Source organism: Staurois parvus, unplaced genomic scaffold (genome assembly GCF_062004578.1).
Source record: "Staurois parvus isolate SC_StPar_1 unplaced genomic scaffold, SC_StPar_1.0 ptg001452l, whole genome shotgun sequence".
In the NCBI taxonomy this organism is placed as follows: domain Eukaryota; kingdom Metazoa; phylum Chordata; class Amphibia; order Anura; family Ranidae; genus Staurois; species Staurois parvus.
The window spans coordinates 146,709-160,948 of record NW_028319248.1 but is presented as its reverse complement, the minus strand read 5'-3'; the positions used below and the strand labels follow the sequence as shown (position 1 = coordinate 160,948).

At 45.3% G+C, this 14,240-nt stretch overlaps 1 protein-coding gene across 1 annotated transcript in view; it reads right to left on the bottom strand.

Annotated features, from left to right (window-relative positions):
• The window catches only part of TSG101 (tumor susceptibility 101), a 56,364-nt gene that overhangs the window by 18,364 nt on the left and 23,760 nt on the right, over nucleotides 1–14,240 (bottom strand). The window contains exons 4-7 of the mRNA XM_089662282.1: nucleotides 12,887–13,050; nucleotides 12,541–12,664; nucleotides 9,987–10,047; nucleotides 3,989–4,092 (exon numbers count right to left, since the gene is read on the bottom strand). Coding sequence (XP_089518408.1) covers nucleotides 3,989–4,092; nucleotides 9,987–10,047; nucleotides 12,541–12,664; nucleotides 12,887–13,050 — 453 coding nt within the window. The remainder of the gene's footprint in view (nucleotides 1–3,988; nucleotides 4,093–9,986; nucleotides 10,048–12,540; nucleotides 12,665–12,886; nucleotides 13,051–14,240) is intronic.

Below are 14,240 nucleotides of genomic sequence, written 5' to 3'. Positions count from 1 at the left end.
CACACAGTCACTGGTGTCACTCACTATTAACCACTTCCCTACTGGACCAATTCTGACAATTCTCTCCAACATGTAAGAATTTGTATTTAACCACTTCCCGTCCGGCCGTTGTATATATAAGCAGCCAGACGGTGGCAGTGCAGGGGCGGGTGGCTGTTAATAAACGGCCTCCCCGCTCCCTGTTTATGTGCGCTCCCTGGGAGCACGCAGCACCGCGATCCGGTGCCCGTTGTGTCCTCCGGACACAGTGGAACACCGATCGCTGTACGGGACCTCTGTGTGAGGTCCCGATCATGTGATCTCTGATTAGCCAATCAGTGATCACATGCAGAGTAGTAAGCAGGATGTCACTTCTGACATCATTGCTTACTACTAGTGAAATCTGTGAATGGTCACAGAGATCACATGGTACAGGGCTATTCACAACAGCCTTGTACCATGTGACAAGCTGTGACCAATCACAGCTCACACAGTAGTTCTCAATGGCTGCAAGAATGCAGCCAGAGAGAAGGAGAAATGATTGCTTTTACAGCCTTTATGGGTGCAAAAGCAATCAGTGTAAAAAAAAAAAAAAAAAATCACCCCCCACAAGTAGTAGTGTTACCATGGCGACACTGTACTGCTAGGGTGACAGTATGTAAAAAAAATAAAAAATAAAAATAAATAATTAAAAAAAATAAAATAAAAACGCAAAAACAAATGTTTAAAAATTATAATTTTGGTTATAAAAATTAATTTGGGTGTTTTTTTTTTTACTAAAAAGATAACGGAATACATTTTGGCCAATATTTATGATGAAATATTATTTGCAAAATTTTATAAGAAAAACACTTTTTTTCAAAATTTTTGGACTTTTTCATTTACGTAGCAAAAAAAAAAAAATCCCACTGGTGAATAAATATCACCAAAATAAAGCTTTATCTGCCTCAAAAAAATGCTAAAAAAATTCATATGGGTACAGTGTCGCATGACCGCGCAATTGTCATTTAAAGTGTGAAAGCACTGAAAGCTGAAAATTGGCCTGGACAGGAAGGGGGTGAGTGTCTGGACTTGAAGTGGTTGAGAAAAAAAAAAAAAAACTTAGAATCTCCAAACATCATATATTTTTTAGCAGAGGCCGTAGAAAATAAAATGGTGGGTGTTGCGATTTTTTTATGTCACATGGTATTTGCGCAACGGTTTTTCAAACGCAATCTGTAAATTAATTTTATTGCACACAAACACTATAGAATGCCTATTTTTTGGTTAAAACGTAAATTATGTTACACGGAGTAAATTGATACCAAACATGTCACAATTTAAAATTGCGTACGCCTGTGGAACAGCGCCAAACTGCGGTACCTAAAAATCTCCATAGGTGATGATTTAAAAGACTTTACACTTTTTTTCTTTTATTTTTATTATCTATACATTTTTTTACACCGTTTCTTAATTTTTTTTTCAATTAAACTTTACTGCTATCCCTTGTGACAGCATGAGCCATGACAGGTCCTCTTTATGGAGAGATCTGGGGTCTGATTAGACCCCCAAATCTCTCCTCTGGTCTCCAATGCAGCTGATCAGACACAGATTGGTGTAACAAATGTATAGTGTATGTATGAACTCTTGCAGTATGCTGTCACTCAATAAAAAGCCTCATAAAAAATAAAAGAAGTTTTTCTTAGCACACAATTATTTGACCGGTGGACAGGTGGGATGCTGCCGCCTTCAGACCGGGTTCACACTATGCGGTGCAGGACACTGCATGTAACTCGCACAGGAATCGCACCGCATTGCTGTGTGAATTACATGCAAATATTTGTGCGGGGCGATTAAAGCCATACATTTTGTATGGCTCGAAAAGCATCGCATCCGCCCCAAAAATCCTCACCTGAATTGCATCGCATGGGAGTTCTCACACGTGCGATGAGATTTCTGGCAATCGCGTTTTACGATCTGTTTTGGGGTGTCATTAACCTCTTCACGCCGGTCGCACGCAAATGTGCGGCCTCCCGGCGTCTGGGCCTTGACGCCGAGCGGCTGCATATTTGTGTGCAATTAACAAAAACATATGTGCTGAGAGCGCTCCCAGCACACATGTCCGGTACTCACGGAAAGGTCCCGATCTCCTCTTTCGACCATGTGATCTCCGTGACGGCAAATCACGGCGGTTACATGACCTTGAAACCCCGCCCCTCCTCCCGGCTTCTGAAACCCTTAAAGGGTCAGGAGGTGCCGGCGCCAAGGGGTTATTTTATCATTGACTCCCGCATAAACGCGATGTGATTGCAATGCAGTGTGGGAAATGCACAGGATTCGCAGCGTTTCCCGCACTGCGTGTGTACCGGGGCTCAGGGGTAACAAACCTGACAACTACTAGCGGCTGATTTCTGGTGACTGTCAACGTGTTGAGCATATTGACTGTCAGCATATTGAAGGCAGCAATCTTTTCAAGATGATCGGTTTCAAAACAAAAAAAAAAAAAAAAACCTGTACAGGAAGCCTCAGATGGAAGCTGCCATTCTGACTCCACAGATGAGTACTCATTTTTAGAAAGGGGTGTCACCCATGGTGAAGTGATCTGGTTCAGATTCACTGCCCAGAAGCCTTTGCACCTCCGTCTATGGCTCCTTTCTGTTGCAAAATTCTCCATCTGCTGCTTTTGTGGCAAGTAGCCCCACCTAGTGCTGGCAATGCTGCTGCACCAGCAAACATCTTTTTAAAGCCGAACTAAACTCCCAAAAGGAAGTTCGTTCCATTTTACTAAGCACAATTGGGGAAATTTCTTTTTCCATTCCTCATTTTTTTTTACCCTGCCCTCCTCTGCTATTCCAGCCTAGGCTACAATGACACGCAATTGGTTCTGCAGCATCTTGGGATATTTAGGCTAGGTTCACATCTGTGCGGGTGGTGCCGCTGCAGATCCGCATGAAAATCCGTGCAGCCGCACCACCCACACAGAGCAATGCAGACTCGCGGGCGGGGGCCATTAGTTCTAATGGCACGCCGCCCGCACTGGAAAACGCAAGCGTACTGGGAACCGAGGTTCCCGTGCAGGCTGCATTTTCAGAAGTGCAGGGACTTCTTCCCTGCGTGGCACGGGACATGGGAGTCCATTCAAATGAATGAGCTCTTGTGCCTGCGCAAAACACGGCCCGCATGGCTGCATATATGTAAACCAGGGGTTACATTACATCTCACAGAGCAGCGAGGGGTGTCCCAGAGGGCGCACAAGTCCTGCACATCTTAGGACCTGGCTGCCTACATCCAGAAGAGGCAGTCAGTGGAAGTGGACCAAAATCGCAACGCAGGACCCGCTGTTTGGGGACAACGCTGCATTTTCTTTGCGGCCGAGTATGTACTTTGAAGAGCACTACAGCACTACTACACGCCAGGGTGATCAAAACAAAAGATGTACATAGTTACATAGTTAGTCTGGCTGAAAAAAGACAAAAGTCCATCCAGTTCAACCATCAAAAAAAAAAAAGAAGTTATAATCCTACACCCACAGTTGATCCAGAGGAAGGCAAAAAACCCAGCAAAGCACGATCCAATTTGTTCCTGCAGGGGAAAAATATTCCTTCCTGGTCCCCCGAGAGGCAATCGGATATTCCCTGGATCAACTTTAACTATAAATGTTATATCCAGTTATATTGTGCAAAGTCTTACAGTTTATTTTCTATAAAAAAACCAGACACAGCAGGAGTGGAAAAGCCTGTCACCTGCCAGCATGCTGCTGAGAAAGACTCTTGTTATCTGTATGGAAGCAGTGGTCTATCTGCAGAGGTCTGACAAACCCCATGCTGAGTCAGTGCTAGAGGGAACATTACATTCGCAGAGCAATAGGTCTGACTCACAGTGTGCAGTGAAATCAGAGTAAGCAGTCTGTACATCTGTGCAGGACTGTTCTGCTTTAAAGATTCCAACAATTTATTTCTTTTGGCAGCTTGGAGTGGCGGACCTAAAATCATCTCAAGAAGGAAACTGCAATTAAAAAGACATAACTCACCAGAGCTGGTGACCTGAGGGTGAGGCACAGGGGGCTGGGGAAACATCCCGGGACCAGACGTTGGTGGGTATTGTCCGCCAGGGGGGTAATAGCCAGGATAGCCACTGCAAGCACAGAACAGAAACACTTAGGATACAAAGGTGAAGATGCAACAAGCTTAGAGTGTGCAAAAAGCACCTCTCCACCTGTCCATACAGTACTGACTCGTCACACCTACACCTGTCCATACAGTACTGACTGGTCACACCTACACCTGTCCATACAGTACTGACTCGTCACACCTACACCTGTCCATACTGTACTCACTGTCCACACCTACACCTGTCCATACAGTACTGACTCGTCACACCTACACCTGTCCATACTGTACTCACTGTCCACACCTACACCTGTCCATACAGTACTGACTCGTCACACCTACACCTGTCCATACAGTACTGACTGTCCACACCTACACCTGTCCATACAGTACTGACTGTCCACACCTACACCTGTCCATACAGTACTGACTCGTCACACCTACACCTGTCCATACCATACTCACTGTCCACACCTACACCTGTCCATACTGTACTCACTGTCCACACCTACACCTGTCCATACTGTACTCACTGTCCACACCTACACCTGTCCATACAGTACTCACTGTCCACACCTACACCTGTCCATACTGTACTCACTGTCCACACCTACACCTGTCCATACTGTACTCACTGTCCACACCTACACCTGTCCATACAGTACTGACTGTCCACACCTACACCTGTCCATACAGTACTGACTCGTCACACCTACACCTGTCCATACTGTACTCACTGTCCACACCTACACCTGTCCATACAGTACTGACTGTCCACACCTACACCTGTCCATACTGTACTCACTGTCCACACCTACACCTGTCCATACTGTACTCACTGTCCACACCTACACCTGTCCATACAGTACTGACTGTCCACACCTACACCTGTCCATACTGTACTCACTGTCCACACCTACACCTGTCCATACTGTACTCACTGTCCACACCTACACCTGTCCATACAGTACTGACTGTCCACACCTACACCTGTCCATACAGTACTGACTCCTCACACCTACACCTGTCCATACAGTACTGACTCCTCACACCTACACCTGTCCATACAGTACTGACTGGTCACACCTACACCTGTCCATACAGTACTGACTCGTCACACCTACACCTGTCCATACAGTACTGACTCGTCACACCTACACCTGTCCATACGGTACTGACTCATCACACCTACACCTGTCCATACGGTACTGACTCATCACACCTACACCTGTCCATACGGTACTCACTCTCCACACCTACACCTGTCCATACAGTACTGACTCGTCACACCTACACCTGTCCATACGGTACTCACTCTCCACACCTACTCCTGTCCATACGGTACTGACTGGTCACACCTACTCCTGTCCATACAGTACTGACTGGTCACACCTACTCCTGTCCATACGGTACGGACTGGTCACACCTACTCCTGTCCATACGGTACGGACTGGTCACACCTACTCCTGTCCATACAGTACTGACTGGTCACACCTACACCTGTCCATACAGTACTGACTGGTCACACCTACACCTGTCCATACAGTACTGACTCGTCACACCTACACCTGTCCATACTGTACTGACTCGTCACACCTACACCTGTCCATACAGTACTGACTCATCACACCTACACCTGTCCATACAGTACTGACTGGTCACACATACACCTGTCCATACAGTACTGACTGGTCACACCTACACCTGTCCATACAGTACTGACTGGTCACACATACACCTGTCCATACAGTACTGACTGGTCACACCTACACCTGTCCATACAGTACTGACTCGTCACACCTACACCTGTTCATATGGTACTCACTCTCCACACCTACACCTGTCCATACAGTACTGACTCGTCACACCTACACCTGTCCATACAGTACTGACTGGTCACACCTACACCTGTCCATACAGTACTCACTCTCCACACCTACACTTGTCCATACAGTACTGACTGGTCACACCTACACCTGTCCATATGGTACTGACTGGTCACACCTACACCTGTCCATACAGTACTGACTGGTCACACCTACACCTGTCCATACAGTACTGACTGGTCACACCTACACCTGTCCATACTGTACTGACTGGTCACACCTACACCTGTCCATACAGTACTGATTGGTCACACCTACACCTGTCCATACAGTACTGATTGGTCACACCTACACCTGTCCATACAGTACTGACTGGTCACACCTACACCTGTCCATATGGTACTCACTGTCCACACCTACACCTGTCCATACAGTACTGATTGGTCACACCTACACCTGTCCATACAGTACTGACTGGTCACACATACACCTGTCCATATGGTAAGGATTGGTCACACCTACACCTGTCCACACAGTACTGACTCGTCACACCTACACCTGTCCATACAGTACTGACTCGTCACACCTACACCTGTCCATACAGTACTGACTCGTCACACCTACACCTGTCCATACAGTACTGACTGGTCACACCTACACCTGTCCATACAGTACTGACTGTCCACACCTACACCTGTCCATACAGTACTGACTCGTCACACCTACACCTGTCCATACTGTACTGACTGTCCACACCTACACCTGTCCATACTGTACTGACTGTCCACACCTACACCTGTCCATACTGTACTGACTGTCCACACCTACACCTGTCCATACTGTACTGACTCCTCACACCTACACCTGTCCATACAGTACTGACTCCTCACACCTACACCTGTCCATACAGTACTGACTCCTCACACCTACACCTGTCCATACAGTACTCACTGTCCACACCTACACCTGTCCATACAGTACTGACTCCTCACACCTACACCTGTCCATACAGTACTGACTGGTCACACCTACACCTGTCCATACAGTACTGACTCGTCACACCTACACCTGTCCATACAGTACTGACTCGTCACACCTACACCTGTCCATACGGTACTTACTCATCACACCTACACCTGTCCATACGGTACTGACTCATCACACCTACACCTGTCCATATGGTACTGACTCGTCACACCTACACCTGTCCATACGGTACTCACTCTCCACACCTACACCTGTCCATACGGTACTGACTGGTCACACCTACTCCTGTCCATACAGTACTGACTGGTCACACCTACTCCTGTCCATACGGTACGGACTGGTCACACCTACTCCTGTCCATACGGTACGGACTAGTCACACCTACTCCTGTCCATACAGTACTGACTGGTCACACCTACACCTGTCCATACAGTACTGACTGGTCACACCTACACCTGTCCATACAGTACTGACTCGTCACACCTACACCTGTCCATACAGTACTGACTCGTCACACCTACACCTGTCCATACAGTACTGACTCATCACACCTACACCTGTCCATACAGTACTGACTGGTCACACATACACCTGTCCATACAGTACTGACTGGTCACACCTACACCTGTCCATACAGTACTGACTGGTCACACATACACCTGTCCATACAGTACTGACTGGTCACACCTACACCTGTCCATACAGTACTGACTCGTCACACCTACACCTGTTCATATGGTACTCACTCTCCACACCTACACCTGTCCATACAGTACTGACTCGTCACACCTACACCTGTCCATACAGTACTGACTGGTCACACCTACACCTGTCCATACAGTACTCACTCTCCACACCTACACTTGTCCATACAGTACTGACTGGTCACACCTACACCTGTCCATATGGTACTGACTGGTCACACCTACACCTGTCCATACAGTACTGACTGGTCACACCTACACCTGTCCATACAGTACTGACTGGTCACACCTACACCTGTCCATACTGTACTGACTGGTCACACCTACACCTGTCCATACAGTACTGATTGGTCACACCTACACCTGTCCATACAGTACTGATTGGTCACACCTACACCTGTCCATACAGTACTGATTGGTCACACCTACACCTGTCCATACAGTACTGACTGGTCACACATACACCTGTCCATATGGTAAGGATTGGTCACACCTACACCTGTCTACAGAGTACTCTCTGTCTACACCTGTCCATACAGTACTGATTGGTCACACCTACACCGTCCATACAGTATTAACTCATCACATGTACACCTGTCCACATAGTACTCACTGTCCACACAATACTGATTAATCACACCTACGTCTGTCCATACAGTACCGATTGGTCACACCTACACCTGTCCATACAGTACTGACTGGTCACACCTACACTGGTCCACATAGTACTGATTGGTCACACCTACATCTGTCTGCCTAGTACTGATTGATACTAGTACTGGTCACACCTACACCTGTCCATACCGTACTGACTGATCACACCTACACCTGTCCATACAGTACTGACTGTTCACACCTACACCTGTCCATACAGTACTGACTGATCACACCTACACCTGTCCATACAGTACTGACTGGTCACACCTACACCTGTCCATACAGTACTGACTCGTCACACCTACACCTGTTCATATGGTACTCACTCTCCACACCTACACCTGTCCATACAGTACTGACTCGTCACACCTACACCTGTCCATATAGTACTGACCCGTCACACCTACACCTGTCCACACAGTACTGACTCGTCACACCTACACCTGTCCATACAGTACTGACTCGTCACACCTACACCTGTCCATACAGTACTGACTCGTCACACCTACACCTGTCCATACAGTACTGACTGGTCACACATACACCTGTCCATACAGTACTGACTGGTCACACCTACACCTGTCCATACAGTACTGACTGGTCACACCTACACCTGTCCATACAGTACTGACTCGTCACACCTACACCTGTCCATACAGTACTCATTCTCCACACCTACACCTGTCCATACAGTACTGACTGGTCACACCTACACCTGTCCATACAGTACTCACTCTCCACACCTACACTTGTCCATACAGTACTGACTGGTCACATCTACACCTGTCCATATGGTACTGACTGGTCACACCTACACCTGTCCATACAGTACTGACTGGTCACACCTACACCTGTCCATACAGTACTGACTGGTCACACCTACACCTGTCCATACTGTACTGACTGGTCACACCTACACCTGTCCATACAGTACTGATTGGTCACACCTACACCTGTCCATACAGTACTGACTGGTCACACCTACACCTGTCCATATGGTACTAACTGTCCACACCTACACCTGTCCATACAGTACTGATTGGTCACACCTACACCTGTCCATACAGTACTGATTGGTCACACCTACACCTGTCCATACAGTACTGACTGGTCACACATACACCTGTCCATATGGTAAGGATTGGTCACACCTACACCTGTCTACAGAGTACTCTCTGTCTACACCTGTCCATACAGTACTGATTGGTCACACCTACACCGTCCATACAGTATTAACTCATCACATGTACACCTGTCCACATAGTACTCACTGTCCACACAATACTGATTAATCACACCTACGTCTGTCCATACAGTACTGACTGGTCACACCTACACTGGTCCACATAGCACTGATTGGTCACACCTACATCTGTCTGCCTAGTACTGATTGATACTAGTACTGGTCACACCTACACCTGTCCATACCGTACTGACTGGTCACACCTACACCTATCCATATGGTACTGACTGGTCACACCTACACCTGAACATTCAGTACTGACTGGTCACACCTACAGCTGTCAATACAGGAATGACTGGCCACAACTTCAACTATCCATATAGTACTTACTAAACACACTTTGTTTTGGTGTTCATTGTTACAATGGGAATCCCAAATTAGTTTTGGGGGTTTAAATACGATACAGATTCTCACTTAAAGCAACAATCGTCTTGTAGCAAACATAAATATGCTGGGTGAAGTTTAGCATACACAAAAAGTAATACTGTGCAGATGACTGTACCTGGGGTTAGACGGATGACCAGCTGCAGGATACGGGGGCATAGAGCCAGGTATGTATGAGGCTGGGTGAGACAAAAAAAAAATTAAATTATTACAAAAAAAAAAAAAGACAGAACATATGACAATACAGGGGTTAAAACCCTATTAAAATAGGAACATACAAATGTGAAAATGGTAGACATATTCTATTTTTACTTACTGCATGACACCAGTAAAATTTTGATTTAACCACTTCAAGTCCGGACACTTTCCCCCCCTTCCAGTCCGGACACTTTCACCCTCTTCCTGCCCAGGCCAATTTTCAGCTTTCAGCGCTATCACACTTTGAATGACAATTGCGCGGTCATGCAGCACTGTACCCATATGAAATTTTTAGCATTTTTTTGTGGCAGAAAACTTTATTTTGGTGGTATTTATTCACCGCTGGGATTTTTATTTTTTTTGCTATAGAAATGGAAAAAGTCATAAAATTTTGAAAAAAAAAAGTTTTTTCTTAAAAAATTTTGCGAATAAATAATCTTTCTTCATAAATCTTTGCCAAAATATATTCAGTTATCTTTTTAGTAAAAAAAAAAACCCAAATTATTTTATAACCAAAAATTATAATTCTAAATTTTTTTTTTACATTTTTAAATTTTTATATTTAAAATTTGTTTTTGTTTTTTTCTTAACATACTGTCACCCTAGCAGTACAGTGTCACCATGGGGACACTGTACTACTTGTGGGGGGTGATGGAAGACTTTTTTTTTCTTTACACCGATTGCTTTTACACCCATAAAGGCTGGAAAAGCAATCATTTCTCCTTCTCTCTGGATTCATTCTTGAAGTCATTGAGAAATACTGTGAGAGCTGTGATTGGTCACAGCTTGTCACATGGCACAAGGCTGTTGTGAATAGTCTTGTACCATGTGACCTCTGTGATCATTCACAGATTTCACTAGTAGTAAGCAATGATGTCTGACATCTTGCTTACTACTATTCCTGTGATCACTGATAGGCCAATCAGTGATCACATGATCGGGACCTTACACAGAGGTCCCGTATAGCGATCGGACACAGCGGGCACTGGATCGCGGTGCCGCACGCTCCCAGGGAGCGCACACAGCATGTAACGGCGGGCGCCGTTTATAAACGGCAACCCACTCCTGCACTGCTCCCGCCAGCCGTTTATGTACATGGGCCGGACAGGAAGTGGTTAAAAAACTGAAACCTTCGAGCCTATGGAGCATGGCTGCTGACATTTTTTGGGTTGTCTTAGGTGTAGATCCAGCCCCCAATTTTTTTTCTACAATAGTGGGGAATATTAGAACTCCTGTCAGGGTTTGCTTGCTATCTGGGGGCTCCCCTCACCTTACAACTGTCATGTTGACACAGTTTCACCAGACAGGAAGTGTAAGAAATTCTGCAACGTAGAGCTGTCTGTGGTTCTAGCCACGGACTACTACACTTAAAAATAATTCTTCCTCTGCGGTGAATCTGTTGTCAGCAGAGGAAATCCCTTTAATTGAGCCCCAGATAGCAAGGAAGTCCTGATGGGGGGATGCTAGTTCTAGGAAGTGAGGGGAAATCCCTTTAATTGAGCCCCAGATAGCAAAGAAATCCTGATAACGGGTTCTGCTTCTAGGAAGTGAGGGGAAATCCCTTTAATTGAGCCCCAGATAGCAAAGAAATCCTGATAAGGGGTTCTGCTTCTAGGAAGTGAGGGGAAATCCCTTTAATTGAGCCCCAGATAGCAAAGAAATCCTGATAAGGGGTTCTACTTCTAGGAAGTGAGGGGAAAACCTTTTAATTGAGCCCCAGATAGCAAAGAAATCCTGATAAGGCGTTCTGCTTCTAGGAAGTGAGGGGAAATCTCTTTACTTGAGACCCAGATAGCAAAGAAATCCTGATAAGGGGTTCTACTTCTAGGAAGTGAGGGGAAAACCTTTTAATTGAGCCCCAGATAGCAAAGAAATCCTGATAAGGGGTTCTGCTTCTAGGAAGTGAGGGGAAATCCCTTTAATTGAGCCCCAGATAGCAAGGAAGTCCTGATGGGGGGATGCTAGTTCTAGGAAGTGAGGGGAAATCCCTTTAATTGAGCCCCAGATAGCAAAGAAATCCTGATAAGGGGTTCTGCTTCTAGGAAGTGAGGGGAAATCCCTTTAATTGAGCCCCAGATAGCAAAGAAATCCTGATAAGGGGTTGTGCTTCTAGGAAGTGAGGGGAAATCCCTTTAATTGAGCCCCAGATAGCAAAGAAATCCTGATAAGGGGTTGTGCTTCTAGGAAGTGAGGGGAAATCCTTTTAATTGAGCCCCAGATAGCAAAGAAAACCTGATAAGGGGTTCTGCTTCTAGGAAGTGAGGGGAAATCCCTTTAATTGAGCCCCAGATAGCAAAGAAATCCTGATAAGGGGTTCTGCTTCTAGGAAGTGAAGGGAAATCCCTTTAACAGAGTCCCAGATAGCAGTAAAAAAACAACAGGGGCTCTGCTTCTTCCCCACTCTACACAAAATGACTGAACGTACGCTTTGACACGTTAGGAAACAGAAGGATTTTGAAAAATCGGTAACTTACTGTTGGGGGGTCCCTGTGCTGGATACATGTATGGAGCTGGTGCAGATGATCGAGAGAACACTGGAGGCTCTTCGCCGAACACAACAATCAGGATCTGGATTAAGCCGAGTAGGTCTGATGGAGGCTGTGTAGAGGAGAAGTACAGTGAGGACACAATACCATGCAGGAGGTTCTGTACTAGTCTCATGCTGCTACCCTGATAACTCCAGCACATTCCCATTCAGACCAGTCACATGACTTGATTTCCAGCCAAATGACCAGTGGACAAAGAGAAAAAAAACAAAAACAAAAAAAAAAAAAAAAAAAAAAAAACACTGACCCTACTGACCGGCCCTCCAGTACTTACATGCTTCCATTCATGCAGATATGGGAGGTAGATCTTGCCATTGGCATCCACGTGTTTCCCGGTTTTGATGGTCATCGTACTGGTGGGTTTCACAAAGCAGATGGGGGGGTTGTAAGGGTAGGTGTCCAGCAGCCACAGGCATATTGGAATATTGTATGTGTTACCTAAAAGGTAAATAAAATATATAGTTACAAATGTTTTCTCAGAAAGGATTTCTGCGTGTTCAGATGGTTAGTAAATGAAAGAAAAGCTCCACTGTGAAAAAAAACCCCTCCTCTATTAACTAATGACTTAGACCAGAGGTCCCCAACCCCTGGGCCCCAAGACTGGTGCTGGTCCTGTTAGGAACTGGGCGCACAGCAGGAGGTGAGCGGCTAGCGAGCGAAGCTTCATCTGTATTTAAAACTGCTCCCCATTGGCCGCTTTACCACCTGAGCTCAACCTCGTCAGATCAGTGGTGGCGATTCTCATAGAAGCGTGAACCACACTGTAAACTGCGTTTGCGAGGGATCTAGGTTTGCGTGCTCCTAAATATAAAAAATGATTTTACGCCGAGTAAATAGATACCAAACATGTCACGCTTTTAAAAATGCAAATGACGCAAATTTTATTAATTTTAATTAAATAAAAAAACAAAAAACAGCATTTTTTCCTTGCACATGATTAGATGAAAAATCAGCAGAGCTTCACCTCATTTCAGAGCTTCCCTTCGGATCTAAGTGAACAGTAACCTTTAGTAAATCAACCCCTATGTCTTTATGGAGCTGGCTTTGTACAAAAGGGCAGAGTCATGCTGAAACAGAAAAATACCATCCCTGAACTGTTCCTGCAAGGTTTGGAAGGGTACAATTGTCTGAAACATCTTCACCAGCTGTAGCATTAACCTCCCTAGCGGTCTGATTATGTCAGTATTTCTGTGCTCAAAGCGGTACCTTTTTTTGCATGGAAATATGTCGTTATTTTTTTTTTTATTGTAGGCCTGTAATTCTTAGGAATAACTCACTGAAATCTGTCTGAACAAGAGTCTAGTAAACATCCCGGGTACGATAAAATTTGAAACACGAAAGCATAAATTATAATATAATAAATAATCATAAAAAATAATAATATAATAATAAATTGAATTCAATAATATAATCAAACCAAAAACACTGAAATGTGAAATAGAGCGCCAAGTTCGCACATCGCTGAGCAAAGTCGCAGAATCGTTTTCAGTGTCTGATGAGGAATTTCCCCCACGAATCATTATCACTCAATTCTGCAAGTGGTTCTGATTTACTATCGCTGTTCTCTAGCCGGTCTAAAACCGCTTTTGACCTAAAGGGACGCTTTTTGGACGCCATGGACGTTTCTC